At 41.1% G+C, this 15,370-nt stretch overlaps 1 protein-coding gene and 1 long non-coding RNA gene across 2 annotated transcripts in view; one reads left to right on the plus strand and one right to left on the minus strand.

Annotated features, from left to right (window-relative positions):
- Positions 1 to 354: 354 nt before the first annotated feature.
- Positions 355 to 3,572, minus strand: LOC107837046 (uncharacterized). The gene is made up of 2 exons (XR_001663022.1): positions 1,768 to 3,572; positions 355 to 917 (listed from the first exon to the last, which is right to left on the minus strand). It is a non-coding gene; the product is annotated as an uncharacterized LOC107837046 (long non-coding RNA).
- The window catches only part of csmd2 (CUB and Sushi multiple domains 2), a 240,351-nt gene continuing 225,897 nt past the window's right edge, over positions 917 to 15,370 (plus strand). Inside the window, exon 1 of the mRNA XM_016675164.1 lies at positions 917 to 1,158. Within this exon, the coding sequence (XP_016530650.1) occupies positions 969 to 1,158 (190 nt within the window). The 5' untranslated portion in view covers positions 917 to 968. The remainder of the gene's footprint in view (positions 1,159 to 15,370) is intronic.

Genomic DNA, 15,370 nt, shown 5'->3' on the forward strand with positions numbered 1-15,370 from the left:
GAGAGAGAAAAAGGGAAGGAGGGAGGGAGAGAGAGAGAGAAGGGGGGAGGGAGAGAGAGAGAGAGAAAGAGAGAAGGGAAGAGGCGGGTGGGCAGACACCGAGGAGAGATAGAGGCGCGCAGAGTGGAGAGCAGGTCTGCAGTCTGAATCTTGGCGTCGCGCAGACCCCGAGACGACGCTTCGTGGCCGCTCGCTGCGATAGATGCTGGGATTACCACAGACAGACCTACCGCATCCTCCGATCACTGACTGAACACGCTCCAAAGGCTGCGGGCTCGAAAACTTCTCCAAGCCGTCGAGGAAAGAGGTTTTCTTTTTTTGTTTTGTTTTTTTGTTTGTTTTGTGTTTTTTTCTTCTTCTTCTTCTTCTTTTCTTGGATCATTGGATAAGGTCTCCCTGGACGGGGCGCTTTTTATGAATCTCTGTCTAATGACGAGCTCAAACGTGGATTTACTGGAAGTAAAATCAACCCAATGTATAGATTAAAAAAAAGGAGGAACGAGAGAAATTGAGAGAGAAAGAGAAGCGAGCTATATTGGATTTGGGTACCATCAGTTACATTTCTGGAACGGAGGAGAGATTTTCGTGATCTTATTTATTAATTTCATTTTGGAGGTGGTGGGTAAATCACTGGCCAATTCTCTCTCTCTCTTTCTCTCTCTCTCTCTCCCTCTCTGTCTCTCTCTCTCTGTCCTCCCCCCGGCCCCCCATCCACCGACCCCCACCACCACCCTACGGTTTGCCTTTTAGGTGTGAAATCTATCTTATCAGAGAGAGACTCCGAACCCCTTTCGGTCCCCCGCATGACATGGTTCAGTCCAGCTGTGAGATCCGAGCCTCCTCCATGCATTGGGATTTTTCTCAGCTCCGACACCGAGTGAATCTCCCTTTTCTGAGCATCTGAGAACTCATCGTGCCTGCCAGAAAAAAGAAAAAAGAGAGAGAGTGTGTGTGAGAGAGCCCCTGCCATGACCGCCACTTCAAATCGGGATCGGGACGGAGCACCGGGACTTGGAAGGAGAGCGGAATCCGTGTGCAGAAAGGGAGATGATGGCATTGGGATTTTAGTAGCTCTGATGAAAGCTCAGGCGCGCTGTTGTCGGAGCCGGCTGCTGCTCTTCTACATGGGGCTGCTGATGCTGGTCGCCACAGTTGAGGGTGAGTTTTCTCTCCCTTCACAATTCCCCCCCAGCCCCCCACAATCTTTTCAGCTGAAGACGTGTAAAAAATAAAATAAATAAATGCAGCAGGCTTTACCCCCGCACACTCCACCGCTCACTCTACCTCATCGGTCCATGACTGAATGCAAATCACGCAACCAATACGCCACAGAAACGTCTTAAAAAAAAAAAAGAAAAAAAACTGCGTTTTACAGGGATCGGTCTCGGTGTGGTCTCGCTGTTTGTTCCACCACGTAAAGTTCTGAAAAAGCTAGCTAGCTGCTGGAGGTTGGCTATTTTGGTGGCAGCAGATCCTCAGGAGTCGACATCCTTGACTCATCGGATTCTGGTTCCATTAAGAAACTGGATGCTTGTTTTGGGGAAGGTTCTTCTTTCTTTTTTTTTTAATCTCTCTTCTCGTGGTAAAAAAAAAAAAAAAAAAGAAAAAAAGAGAGAGACACAGCGGTGGGGCAGCATGCATTTTTTCCCTCATGAGGAAATCCGTTGAGCTGGGCAAGAAGAAGGCTGATTATTATGCTGTTCAGAGTCCGAGAGCTTGTGTGCGTGTGTGTGTGTGTGAGGGAGAGAGTGCGTAGATAAATCTTACTCTTTTTGTGCTGTCTTCTCTCTAAAGTAGCATTGGTGTTGCAAAGAGTTTTTTTCAGCCTCTGTCTGTCCAGGTCGGGTCGTCCTGCGCTCTTGTGCGTGCGCAATTATCACAAACCTTGAAGCAGCACGAGTTCGAGCATTCAACAGATTGCCATTCTTCCCGTTCATGTATACTTCTACTTGCTGAGTGGGCTCCCTTCAAGGTGATGCTCATCTGCATCAAGAAGAAGAAGAAAAAAAAGAACAACTCACGATGTTATTTAAAATCTCCTTAGGGGGAAGAACCGCAATGGTTCTCCCGAGTGGGGATCTGTTTTGGCAGAGAGAAAGACAGCCGCTCTATCTCTGTCTTGGCTCTGCACCAATGAACGAGCACCTATTTTTAGCAAAAAGAAAAAAGAAAAACAAACAAGAAATGTTAAGAACAGTGCCACAATATGAGTTTGACTCTCCTAACCTTTAGCTTGGGCAGCTTGAATTGGCCAGATGAGTTGGAGGGAGGAGGTGGGGGTAGAAACTGGAACCTTTCAGTTCCAGTTTCCAGTCTGCGCACATTATCTCCCACGTTTTGGTCCAACACCTCACCTGTACTGTTGAAGCTAAGCTCACTCCCGGTGAGAGCAACACATTTTCCCTCGACTTGAGTAAATCCCATTCCACGTAATATCGTTTTATTTGTACCTACGGAGCTTTTATTGGCTCCACTCTCTACCGGGGTTTCAGCCAATAAATCGACTCCAACTTATTACACACCTTTTTTTTCTTTTTCTTTTTTTTTCTTTTCTTTTTTTTTTTAGTCTGGAGAGCGAAAGAGACTTGTAACGTGTGCTTTGAGTAGCGGCAGTAAACCGGCTTTTATGTTTCACCGTCTTCCCGGTGCTGATGAGGTCTGGCGGTGCTGCTGCAGCCACCAGCAGTTGCCCCTTCCCCCCATTGAGCGGCACCAGAGCCTCGCTGAGAGGGAACAGGATGGGACCTTTCCTGGTCACTTTTATTAAAGCCAAAGCAAGATTTTTTTTTGTTTTATGTCCTACAACTGAAAAAAAAATGTACCAAAATCACATTGAATCCCAATCTCCCCCTCCCATTTTTTATCCCTGCTTGCATTTATTAACTATTCCTCCTTTCATTGCTTCCTTCTCTTCTAAAAGTGTCAACTCAGTTTCTTCAAGAAAGTGCGTTGACACTATATTGTTTGAAGCTGGCCCAGATAACTCCCCCCCATCCATCAAAAAAAAAAAAAGTCAAATAACCTTCCATTCGTTTAACAGTAGAGTGAAAGGGAAGGGAATAGGTTGAGGGTGACGTGTCTCCTCCTGTGTGATGCATATTTTTTTACTTTCTATCTCCAACTTCATTTGTCATAACGTTGGTTTACGCCAGATCACGTCCTGTAGGCCTACCCCCCACCTGTGATTAACCGTAAAACGCTATGTTGCCATTATTATGGAAGTTCGGTTGATTTTGTTGAGGGTCTGGATGCTTGGGACAGTTTTCTACTTACTTTCTAATTCTGTGGGTGGCCGCCTGCTAGCTTGCTAGCTAGCTCGCTTACACGGCTGTTTAAGTCCTGTTAGCACATTCAAGTGTCTCCTGTATTTGAGGCTATCTGAATTTGCTAATTAGTTTAACCAGCAGCGAGTTCCGGGAGTGTCCGAAGGTGGCTGACATTTTCAACACCCCGGAGAGCGACAGGACGCAGCAGAATCCGCCGCACAGATTAGAAAAGTTCAGATCAGCACCGCGGACAGTTCCTCAAGCAACAGAGTCCGCAGCAGCAGCAGCAGCAGCAGCAGCAGCAGCAGCAGCTGACACGTAATGTGGCTGCAGCGGAAGTGAATCCGTCGCAAAGAGCAAATTTTTTTTTCTGTTATATTCAGTCAAAAACATAGTCAGCGAGTTAGTGGATAAGCTTTTTAGATCATATGTTTTGTTGTTGTTGTTGTTGTTGTTGTTTTGCAACGAACAGCGGCGAAATTGAAACGATTTAAGTAACAAAACAGGAGGTACATCATCTCTGGAGTAGTTAAACTGTCGTTGTTGTATTTAATAATTTAAGTAAGGTTAAGGGGGTTTTAGGAGGGAATGTTCTCAATATGTTGTTTATGCTTCTTAAAAATCCAATAACACTCATAAAGATCTATTTATGGCTGTTTTAGATGTCATTGGCTTTATTTTCAAAGGGAAAATCTTTTAAAAAATGACCTAAAACGCTTTTTTTTAAAAATGACTTTAGGTAACTATATAACTTCTGAACCAGAAAAAAATAATAGATATGTACATCTGGATCTTATTTCATCATTCATTTGATGTTCAGAAGTAAGGTAACACCATTTTTTTTAAATGCATATTGAACAAAAATCTTCTCTGGGGGGAGTTAAATGCTGCCTAATGCATGTTTGTTGAAGCAGTAGTATCAGCATGGAGTTTACATCGACTCATCTTGACATAAATAATAAATTAATTTCGGTCTATTAGTGGTTTATCCAAACTATTGTATTTCCAGAGTGGAATGCAGCTCGCAACTTTGGTGGATTTCAAACAGAAGAGTAGAAGGAAAAGGCCCGGTGTGGGACTCTCGCATCGGGTGACTGTGGCCCAGTGGATAGAGTAGATGACTCCTGGCACTTGTCAAGGCTGCAGGTCCAGATAGTGTCAAGACACTCTCACCCAAGTTATCTGTGTATTGGTCTACAGACGCGTGTGAATGGGTGAAAGCTCGTTGAGCAGTCAGTATGACTAGAAAAGCTGTTTATAACTTCAGTCCATTTACCATTGGTTCCCCCTCTACATCCCAAAACATGACTGTCAACAAAAAAAAGAAAGAAAAAAAAAAAACAATGGGACTCATTTTATGCAAAACTGAGGTGTGACCATGCATCTCCAAAGCAAGACCTTCTCGTGGCAAATCAGATTCTCCACTTGCCCTGACATCCCGCATTATAAATGTAAAGTCACGTCTTAATATTGTTGAGGAGTACAAAACTCTTTTGTAAAGATGCAGTTTTAAAGCATTAATGTGGATTTTTATATGTATTCAAGCCTGTAATTTATGTATAATTTCAATCCTGCATGACTTGCACATTTAATTCTAACTTTTGTGCCCAGTTACTCCAATATTTGTGGGTTGTTTTTTTTATTCTTCCCAAAATTTATGTATGATATTTAACAGTGGAAGTGAATTTCTGACCAGCACCATTAACAGCGGCTTAAATCTCATGAACACAGTGATTTAGGTGTCTTCACTTCTTATCAGCTCTTATAATTCATGCAAACCTATGATCTACTTTTCCCAATACTTCTACATAAATTGTGGCTGAGGAAAAAAGGAGTGCTATCCCTGGTGATAACAAGATGGGTAATGCCGCCTTGTCATCGTTTCTGTGCTTTAGCAAAAGAGCCAAAGTCATCCATTGATAAAGATATTGATCATAAAGATGTGTTACTATGTGAGGATACACACAGAGATGGGGAAAAAAGGGCAGATGTTGTTGTAGATGGGTGACAATCTTCCGGCAGCTGAGCATTAATTTGACCTCTATTTTTTCACCCCCATCTCCCTTTCTGGGTAAATCATCTATCTGGGGAGCTTATTTTCTTATCAGGCAACAAGCAGACACCTATTTTAACAACTAACAGCTTGTAAGTAAGCTTGTGGGCACATGTATGCGTGTGGTTGGATGACTTTGTGAGTTGCCGCCTCCATTTATTCCGAGAGTGATTAGATGAAACTGTCGACATGGAGGTTGTGAGCTATGAAAAAAAAAAAAAAAACAATCTGTAAGAGAACCCACAAAGCTTTTGGATTTCCTCGCCTTAGTTTACCTATCCGCCAGCCGATGTGACGGCGCGTTCCTTCTTCTTGTTCGTTGGCCCCTCGTCCCTCCAGGTTGCTGCTCCCTCCTTCGTCGTATCGCTCTGGTGATTCATGCTGTCATCTGTCTCCAGATGGTCCGAGCTCTGTCGCCGCGCTTCGTCACGCCGATCACAGCCCCACATCGGTGCACACACATAATTTCACGCACATGCAGTCGCCCACCGAGATAAAATACAGCCAAACATCCAACTACGTCACAAGAAAAGATGAAATGAAACAAAAGATTTACAGTCATAAAAAAAGAAAGAGAAACGATTCGCTAAAGTTTGATGTTACCCTTCTTTAAGTTTACTCCAATCACGTGAACCGAAAATATTTATACGTCTGCAGGCATCTGTTGTAAAGACAGTTCCTTCAAATCTAACACAACTAGAGGAAGTCTTTGTTGGAGAGACACATACATAGGCTATAATTTTCACTATGCCCCCGAGCTTAAGAGTAAATTAATAAATTTGGATTTTGGCAGCTTCGTTTATTCCCCCCGAGGAAGGCAGAAGGAGCCCCGCTGCATTGTTCTTGCTGTTGTTCAGCTTCACAGTAACCAGATACAACTCACGTCCGAGCCTTTCTGTTAAACACCTCCTATTACAGCATATTAACGTCTCACCTGCATTAAATGTGCCGGCTGCTCAGTGGAATACTTTTGAGAATTGTGCTTAAAAGTATGAGGGAAATTGTGTGAAAATCGATAACAGTTTTTACTTTCAGGCACCATTTTTGGTGCCACTCTTAGAGTTGTGTTCATTAATTCATCTTGTATTGCAGTACTGTATGGTAATGTTTAACAATGTAGCAAAACAAAGATCCACTTTAAAATTAAGTACATATCTTCCAGTGGTAATTATTGACTTGCTCGTATGTTTTGGGTCGTCATCCTGCTGAAACAACCAAGAAACTTCCTGGGATTTTAAATGGGGTTTCTGATGACTTGCACTCAAACAAGGCCTTTTGAAGGAGAACCAGTCCCACAGGATCATAGAGCCTCCACCATGAATGAAACAGAGTATTGATATAAGAACTCGACCAGTGGCTAAAAGAAATAAATCTGTCATGTCATTTTTCTGTGCCTCAGAGTCATAAGTTCGTGGTTTGGATATTTTAGGTTCCTAGTACCTTTGACCGCTGTTCCAAAATAAAGCATAAAATGAAGAAAATGCTTCATGCAGGTTTATTTCTAATCAATTGTTTTGTCACTTGCGATTTTGAAAAACTAATGTTTTGACACGAAATACTCAAATATGATATTTGAGTATTGAGTTTTATTGATACCGCAATAAAAAAAAATGATGTAGTTTTTATAAGCTTTAGGCAACTTTGTCAAGGATTCCTATATGGATGTCTGCATAGTTTGTGAGTGAGCTGTGGGGAGCGAGAAAGCATGGAGCAGCTACTGTAAATCCCCTGAAAAGCAAAAGATAGACACAGATGACCCGTCCGTCTTGTAACGACAGAAATTTAACTTGCAGCGTTCCTTTAGTTTCTCGAATTACACTGCTCTTATCAGACACCAGTGATCCGAGAGATTGAAGATTAGATATCGGGAAGGAGGTACCTTGTCCTTGTCTTTTTCTTCCCCCGCTTCTGCCTTTTTCACCATTTGCCGTATAGGCAGTCTGTCACTGGCCCTTTTTTCTGGGAACAAGGTAGAGTCATCATGTGGAGAGAAGCGTCGAGGGTGTGTGGGAGGCGACTTATACTCCCACACTGGGGAAGACTATTTTGAGATTTGTTCAAGTTCAGATTTTAGACTTGCAGAAGGCAAGCCGAAGATTTAACGATGCTCAGTTTGGAAGGCTACTGATGGAAAAGGATTTAATAACTAGGAATAAAACGCATAAAAGCTTAGTCATTTGTTCTAGCCGACATTGATGGGTGTTCACTGTAATTTTGGACGCCAAATGAAAATGACCTAAAAATTACAAATTGTCTTTTTAATCCAATGGTTATGAATTATGTGTTTTAATGTATTCAGAACAACAGCATTTTGAGGAACAAGCATTGTAATTTGGGAACAGATATATTTCCCAACTAATAGGACACATGTCCATCTCTTAAACATCACAATAATAATTCTTCCTACGTCACTAATTAAAACACATCCACGTCAAACCAGTCTCTTTCAGATTTCTACTCTTGTCTTTATTCACTATTTTGTTTCGTGTTGACAGTAACGTCTGTTGATTTAAAATTCATGACAGCCATGTCATATCTCTGAGTGTATCCGAGTTTCACTGAAGCATGCTCAACCCTTATCTGTCATCCCAAAAAAAAAAAAAAAACAACACTTACATGCAAGTCAATGGGTTCATGAAGACGCCTCAACCTTCGAATGCCATGTAATAATTTACCTATTTATGTGAGTACTTAAATTTAGTAAGCCAGCATGACTGTTGCTGCGACCAAAAGTCTGCCCAGAGTACTAATTATACATCTGCATCTGCGCCGGTAATGGCTTTGTAAATATTTGCGCTTAGAGCTCGATGCAGCAGCTGGTAATGACCAACATTCATAACACTGAGAGGCACAGCCAGTCATTCAGACTCCAGGTAATAAAATAAAAATGTAACAAAAACTATACTTTATATGTGTGTTAATATGGCTTTCTTTAAAAAAAAAAAAAAAACTTTTAAAAAGGTTTAATAAGGTGCACATATGGGTGATAATTTAAAAAAAGAGTGTAGCTCTTGAATAGTTGTCATCCTTTATGTGCGAAACTGCTATGGCAAACATTTAGTTTGTAGCTACTGGGGTTAATCACCGAGGATCTTGTGTTTGGCTCAGTTTAACCTGATTTTACGACACTAGTGTCTTTGTTTAAAGCATGGGTTCACCTGCCCACTAAACATGGCTCTATAATAATAAGAGTAGGTACATTAAAAAACAGCTACCTCTGAAAATCCGAAGCCAACTACTAGAAAATCCATTCCTTGGGTATGTTGTGTTGAAGACCTGTTGCTTACGATGGATTCTGGTTGCACACGAAGTATCTACACCAATCCTGAAAACTAAAGAACACACTCGATACAGACTAGCAGAAGGTTGCTGTATGAAAAAAAAGAAACGTATTGATATTCACTTATTATTTTTGCTAGATAATGCCTTTTGTCAGCTCAGTAGTTCAGTAGTAGTTTATTTTTGTTTGTCTCTTCTTTATATTTACCATAAATCATGTTATCCTGCCAAGTTTTGGGTACGATTCACTGCTTGGTTAATTGATTGATTGGCAGACATAGATATTTATTTTGTTGATTAGTAAAAGGAATACGATTTGTGTTGAAAAGCTTCCTTGATTTAGTATTGATTTTAAAATGCATTGAATGGAATAGGAAGAAACCTGAATATCAAAGGATGCCGTAGAACTAGCATGGATGACCAGCATTTATGAAAACAGAGACATTTGAACAGGTTTAAACAGAGCGTGCCTTTGAGTCTTTTGACTTTAAAGTACTGATGCATATTTCAGGAGAAAGAGAAATTGAATTTACTGAAACTCTGAACTGCGGTGGATATTTGAAACCATATCCTGTGTTGTACCTGGCATGAATTAGGCTCAAGCTGATAGATTATTGAAAGTACAAACTACACGTTTCTAAGCTAATTGAGCCTTACGTTTCTGACTCTGGCAAAAAGTTTACTTGTTTTATTATTATTATTATTATTATCTTCCCCAAAGGGTGAATAATTGATGAATGCTTGCTCCACATCCAACATGGACATGCATGTGGGAATGCAAAGTGCCTGTAACCACACATGTAGCAGAAGCAATATAATTACATGTGAAACTCATCACTTGCAACTGTGCTTCCCAAAGCTGACAGTCAAGCCTCCCCCTGGGGGGCATGGTTGAATCTGAGTTGAAAGGTTAAAGTGTACCATTGCGAGAAGTAACTCAGATTGATCGCCTGCTCATCCGACTCTATGTGATTGATGGAATTGCCCTGCTGGGACAGTCACAGCCTGACCTTTGGATCGGTGCTTACACGCTCTGGCTTTAATTCAAGCTCGTCAAACAAGGAGCACATGCTCACGTTATGATCTTTCGCTTTAACCGCTCATCGGCGTCACACGTTAAACGCGCGGCTCTATTGGTTTAGACTGATTTCTGGTGTAATTTTAGGCGCAAACTTGTGGGAGGTTGCATGTGGCTGTTTTTTTTTTGTTTTTTCCAAAACGGGAGCAAACTCCAGGAGCTCTGCTCTGGCATGTGAGAAGAATGAAAATGAGGTGATAATTGACTTTCGCTGTTTCACACGTCAGTGTCACACACAATTGTGCTTACAAGCATCAAGAAGGCAGGAAGAGGGGGCAGAGGGAAAGGGAAGAAATGATTTCAGACATCTGAGTAGCGCATTGTAAGGCTGCATGCACACCCGGGTGGTGGGTTTGTGTGTGAAAAGCTAAATTTGCACATTAAGCAGACTTGAGTAAGGATAAATTAATGGTCTTGCCTTTTGTATCCGCCTGTATAGTGTTGTCATGGGAACAACAAGCACCATTTTTTTTCTTTACTCATCTTCCCTTTATCAGTAGATAATCCAGGGCTTGCCTGAAACGAAATGCTAAAGATCAGACATATGCGTTTCACCAAGCCTTTAGTCTCATCGTATTATTTTGTGGAAGGCTCGTTTCTACTCGGGCTGAATAGAAGCTATGCACAAAGAGAGGCGCCTCAAGAAGAAGAGTATCTTTGACTCTGAATGAGCTACCGTCTATTGATTAACTCGAAACCTCGGCTAATGTAGGCCTAGTTAAACATTTTCATGCAAATAAGAAAACTCCCCCCTCGCCCCCCACACACAAAAAAAGTTTATTTTAGTGTAACGATTGTTTTTTTGTTTTTTTTTGTCATCTGTGGGGATAGAATTGGACGCCTTGGATGTCTCTTTGGCAGGAGCGACAGTACCCCGGGTTAAATATGACCCAGCTGGAAGGAAACTGCCCCGCTCCTCCCTTCGCTTCCTCTGTCTGGGAGAACACATGCTCCATTGTGCTCTTTTCACCAGTCCCTGATAACAGACAAGAGTGTGAGCATACATTCATGCAAAATGTGTATTTCTCCCTGCTTCTCATGTGTGTGTGAGTGTGTGTGTGTGTGTGTGTGAGCATTCTGAGCCTCAAATCTATGGGAATAATCTACGTGTGTGGGTTGTTGCTTGCTTTTCCACACCACACATATGAGCTCTCCTACCAGATCGAAGCATACTTTTTTAAGCTCCATGCGCATGTATGTGTTGCCATAGGCATCATCAGATCCTCGAAAGAAATTCAAGAGACTGTGGATGTCATAACTGGGACATCTGCGCTGTCGGCACGGAGCAGTATACACATGTTCCCTTATTTACAGCTTTATATATGTTTGTCTGAGTGTCTGCTGAGTACTTATTGAGTGTCAGCTCTGTCTGCTTTTTTTTTTTTTTTTTTTTTTTGCTGGAACTTGCGCTGTGTCTTTCTTTGACGCTTTCTGGAGCGGAATGCCATCTAAACGTGTTTTTTTTGTTTGTTTGTTTTTTTCTGATTTAAAAGAATGTAATTTAAGTTCAATTTAAGCAAACTGTACCAAGTTTATTTTGGGGTTTTTTTCCCAGAAAAAAAAAAAGGTGTCATTTGCCTCACCCCTACAATCACTGATTTCAAAGAGGTTGCATTAAAAGTTACCCCGTGTGTGTTAAATGAACCTGTTTAACCTACTAACTCGGGTCAAGTCATAATTTAACTAAGAGACTAACTGAACTGAAATGCAAAACCATTGAGTCTCCCAGCAGAGCCAACTGTGTCAGCCCTCTGTCCGAACGTTAACTCTCGAGTCGGGAGGCACTGAGGCGTGGAGATGAGACGTAAAAGCACCACATCCGTCTGTTCCTTAAAAGGCTTGTTGCAGTGCTCCTTCTTTCCCACTGACTCCATCAGACGGAGGGAAATGGAAAACTTTATGTGTCATCATGCTAGTCCGATGGGCCCAGCAAAACATTTATGAGTTCATAATTATTGTAACGTTAGTGCCCGTGTGACGCCGAGATGCGGTCATAAACATGCAACAGCAGCAGAGGAGCTGCGCAACGCTGCTTCTGGTGTCGTGCGGCCCCATGTGGGCTAAAACGTCTGATCTGTTGTCGTCTGTATAGATTTCTCAACTGTTGTACCAACTAGATCACACAGATGTTTCCTTGGCTAAATGTGGGTTTATATTGAATACTGAAACACTGGTTTCTTGTTAAATTTGCTCATTCTGCGGAGACAGACTGCAATCCACTGCTAAGTGCAGACTACAACTTCTGTGTATCACGGCAGTCTGCGGCCAGTCATACAAGCATTAATAATAAATCAACAATAATTAAAAATAAAAGATAATCCTTGAACCAGGAAGTCAAAAAAAAAAAGGCATTACATCATTTTGGAACGGATGCGCCACTTGGTTTCATCGCTTTCTTCCACATTTTCCTGCCCCATTTTTGGACATGAATAGGCATCCAAGAATGTTTATCCTCATGAAAATGCAAACTCTTTTTCTTCCATTTAAGAAGGGTTCTATGCGAGAAGCCATGCCGAGGACATAATATTACATGTCAAAGTTAATTCTGACCCACAAAGTGCTATCTATCTATTTGCTGTGTCAGTCTAAACCAGTGGGGTCTCCAACTTGTGAGGACAAGTGGCATCTCAGTAAATACTAATTTCTTCAAGTAACAGACAGATTAAGCATGCAGTTTGACAAGAGTTTCACTTTTAATTTTTGGGGGGCTTCTATAAACTGCATGTCAGATCCTGATTCTGACATCAGGATCAGAATCAGAGTTCTGATCCTGGTGTCAGTAGTGTAGTTGGTAGCACTGTTGCCTTGCAGCAACAAGGTTCTGGACTCCACTCTCAGTATGTTCTCTCCGTACACTTATGGGTTCTGTTTGGGCACTGATAGATAGGTTAACTGGGTCACTCTAAAATGTCCTTATGTCCATTATGAATTTAAACATGTCACATATTCTATATATAAATATTTGTCTTGGGGTTTACATCATTCAGTACCAGTGGTTGAGCCACAATTTGACAACTAGTGACCTCAGCACTTAGCATAACGTTTTAAGAGTGACGTGCTTATTAATCTATGTTCAAAACTCTTATTTTAAAGTAAGAAAGGAAACGTAAGCTAGCTAGTAAAAGCTAGCAAGTACAAGCTGGGTTTGTTACCAGCTAAAGAGAAGAAACTGTGTGAGTGATAGACAAGATAGAAATGGTTTGCTAGCATTGGGCGAGTGCCATAAATAGCTAAACATAAACTTTGGACTGTGATCAAGCTTAGCTTCATACCCATCTGTGCTAGGCTAGGTTTTTTTTTTGTTTTGTTTTTACTGTCTGGACTACATTTGTTTACTTCTTGTTCAAACTCTAACATGCATTGACGGATCAGACCTGGTCTGTATCATTGTACAGTGAGCAAAGACTCAGCAGAACATAGGTTTTATTTCACAAAAAGCTTTGTTTCAATTCTTTTATGTCATTTAACGCACCGACAATTAGACAACCAGCAGAGAATAGCTAAAAACGGATCGCTCTACTCTGAGTTCAAATTCCTTAAAACACACTTTGTAATCTGTGAATCTTTTGATTTATTTGTGAAATAAAAAAGGCTTTTACCCTTACTTTTACCCTTACTATCTAAGCTGAAGCTATTATAGCCTCTGCTTTTTAAACCTCAACCTTTACAAGAATGCACTGTGAGAAAAAAAAAAAGAAAAGAAAAAAAAAAACTGCTTAAGAGAACACAATGCAGAACAAAGCCAATCTCCAGCCCCTTCCACTACATTTGGCTTGTTTGGAATGGCAGCCAATGTCGTCATAGGCCAGGACATTATCCTAATGCAGGGAGGCGCGCAAGATAGCTAAGCTTGCCCATTTCCATTTTAATGGTGGCCATCTCGAGGTTAATTTGGTTATGATGCGGTCAAGGCGGGGATATGCGCTGACACCTCAGGAGACAAATAGTGGTGCTGGGACGATCTATGAGGTGGAGGGGTTTATCTACCCACCAAGGAGGTAGTTACTGGTACGCTCACACACACAAGTGTGTACTCTCACACACACACGCACACAAACAGGCATAAAAACCCAGCATTTGGTTGTTTGAAGTTTACTCATGGGGCAGGCTGTAAGTAACAGTGAATAGCTTTGTTGTTGCTCTATAAACCCTATGGGGACCCACTTATTAGGCCAGCAAGTAATCCACATCTGCTCATATGAGGTGCTTATTTTCCACGAACATTGCCCCCTGTGGACTGCATATATGCATTCTTTTATGAAGAAAAAAGAGCTGAATGCAGTTTTTCTGTGCAATACGGAGACTTATAATAGAGTTCTAATTTAATGGTGAAACATGTCGTCTGTTCTGCGCACAATGGCAACTCCAACAAAACGGCTTCTTTTGCAACAGCTTTTCATTTTTAACGTAATCCTCGCCGATTCCAGACGGTAGACTTACTCCTAATAACAAAGCCCCAGACTTTATATTTTTTTTTGTCCACAGGGCTATAACTTTTTTTTTTTTTAAATCCTAACTTCAAACAGTCGACTTTTGTTATTCCCTTCACATGTTCGTCCTGCACAGCATAAGCCACTTTTCTTATTGACCGAAAGCGCAGGAGGCTCTTAACATCGTCGCCTTTTTGTTCAGCGGCAAACTGGAATCACTGACGAGTGGACAAATCAGAGACAGAGAGGGATAACGAATCAAAAGGAAAAGACAGAATCTTTTCTTTGGTATTTCTTAATACCGAAATACCATTTTGGTATTAAGAGAATAAGATGTTAGGATTATGTTTGTCATGATGAAATGTCTTTCCTTTCACAGTCTCTGCAGTGGATGCAGGCCTACACCTGTCAGACATTATGGTTTCCCAGGGTAAAGACTTTCTGCACACATGGTGCCTCTTAAATTATTTTTTTTAAGCTCTCGATCTTTTCTGCATTTTGCTATTTAACAACTGCAAACCTTTAATCAAGATTTAATATGTGATAGACCGACAAAGTAGTGCATTACTGTGACGTGGAAGGAATGGCATAAATGGTCAATGTTTTGTTTTTGTGCAAAATGAGATGCATATTTGTATCCAGCTTCTTTTTACCCTATTTTACCTGTTGCCCTTAAATTAAATTATAGTGAAACCAATTGCCTTCAGAAGGCACCTTTTTAGTAAATACAGTCCAGCTCTCAGTAATGCTCACCATCCAAGAATAGAAAGGGTATCCCAGTAATCAGAGAATCGGTCAAAAGGACCATCGTAGCTTTGGGGGGAGTTGCAGAGAATCTTTGCTTAGGACAGAGAAGCTGTCTGTTATTTATTGTGGACTCTATAAATCTAGTATATGAAAGAGTGGCAAGAAGAAAGCCATAAGAAGTCCTACTTGTAGTTTCTACTATAGCACTAGTCATGTAGGTGATACGGAAAACATTTGAATGATTAAAACTAAACCAGATCTGAACTTTTTGAGAAGCATGCCAAATGCCTTCTGTGGTGCAAAACCAACACCAAAGACAACCGAGTGTTGAAACAGGGCTTGGCTTAACAATGTGAAAACCCTTAACTTGTATTAATACTTTTAAGGGGCCCTACACAAGTACAGTCACACAAAAAAAATTATGAACATTAGTCCGCTAATATTCATAAACTCATATTTTTTGCAAACAGTGCTGATTTAGTGGCGCCTCATTAATGTCACACCTTCAAAGACTCTA

Source organism: Poecilia formosa, unplaced genomic scaffold, assembly GCF_000485575.1.
Source record: "Poecilia formosa unplaced genomic scaffold, Poecilia_formosa-5.1.2 Scaffold107, whole genome shotgun sequence".
In the NCBI taxonomy this organism is placed as follows: domain Eukaryota; kingdom Metazoa; phylum Chordata; class Actinopteri; order Cyprinodontiformes; family Poeciliidae; genus Poecilia; species Poecilia formosa.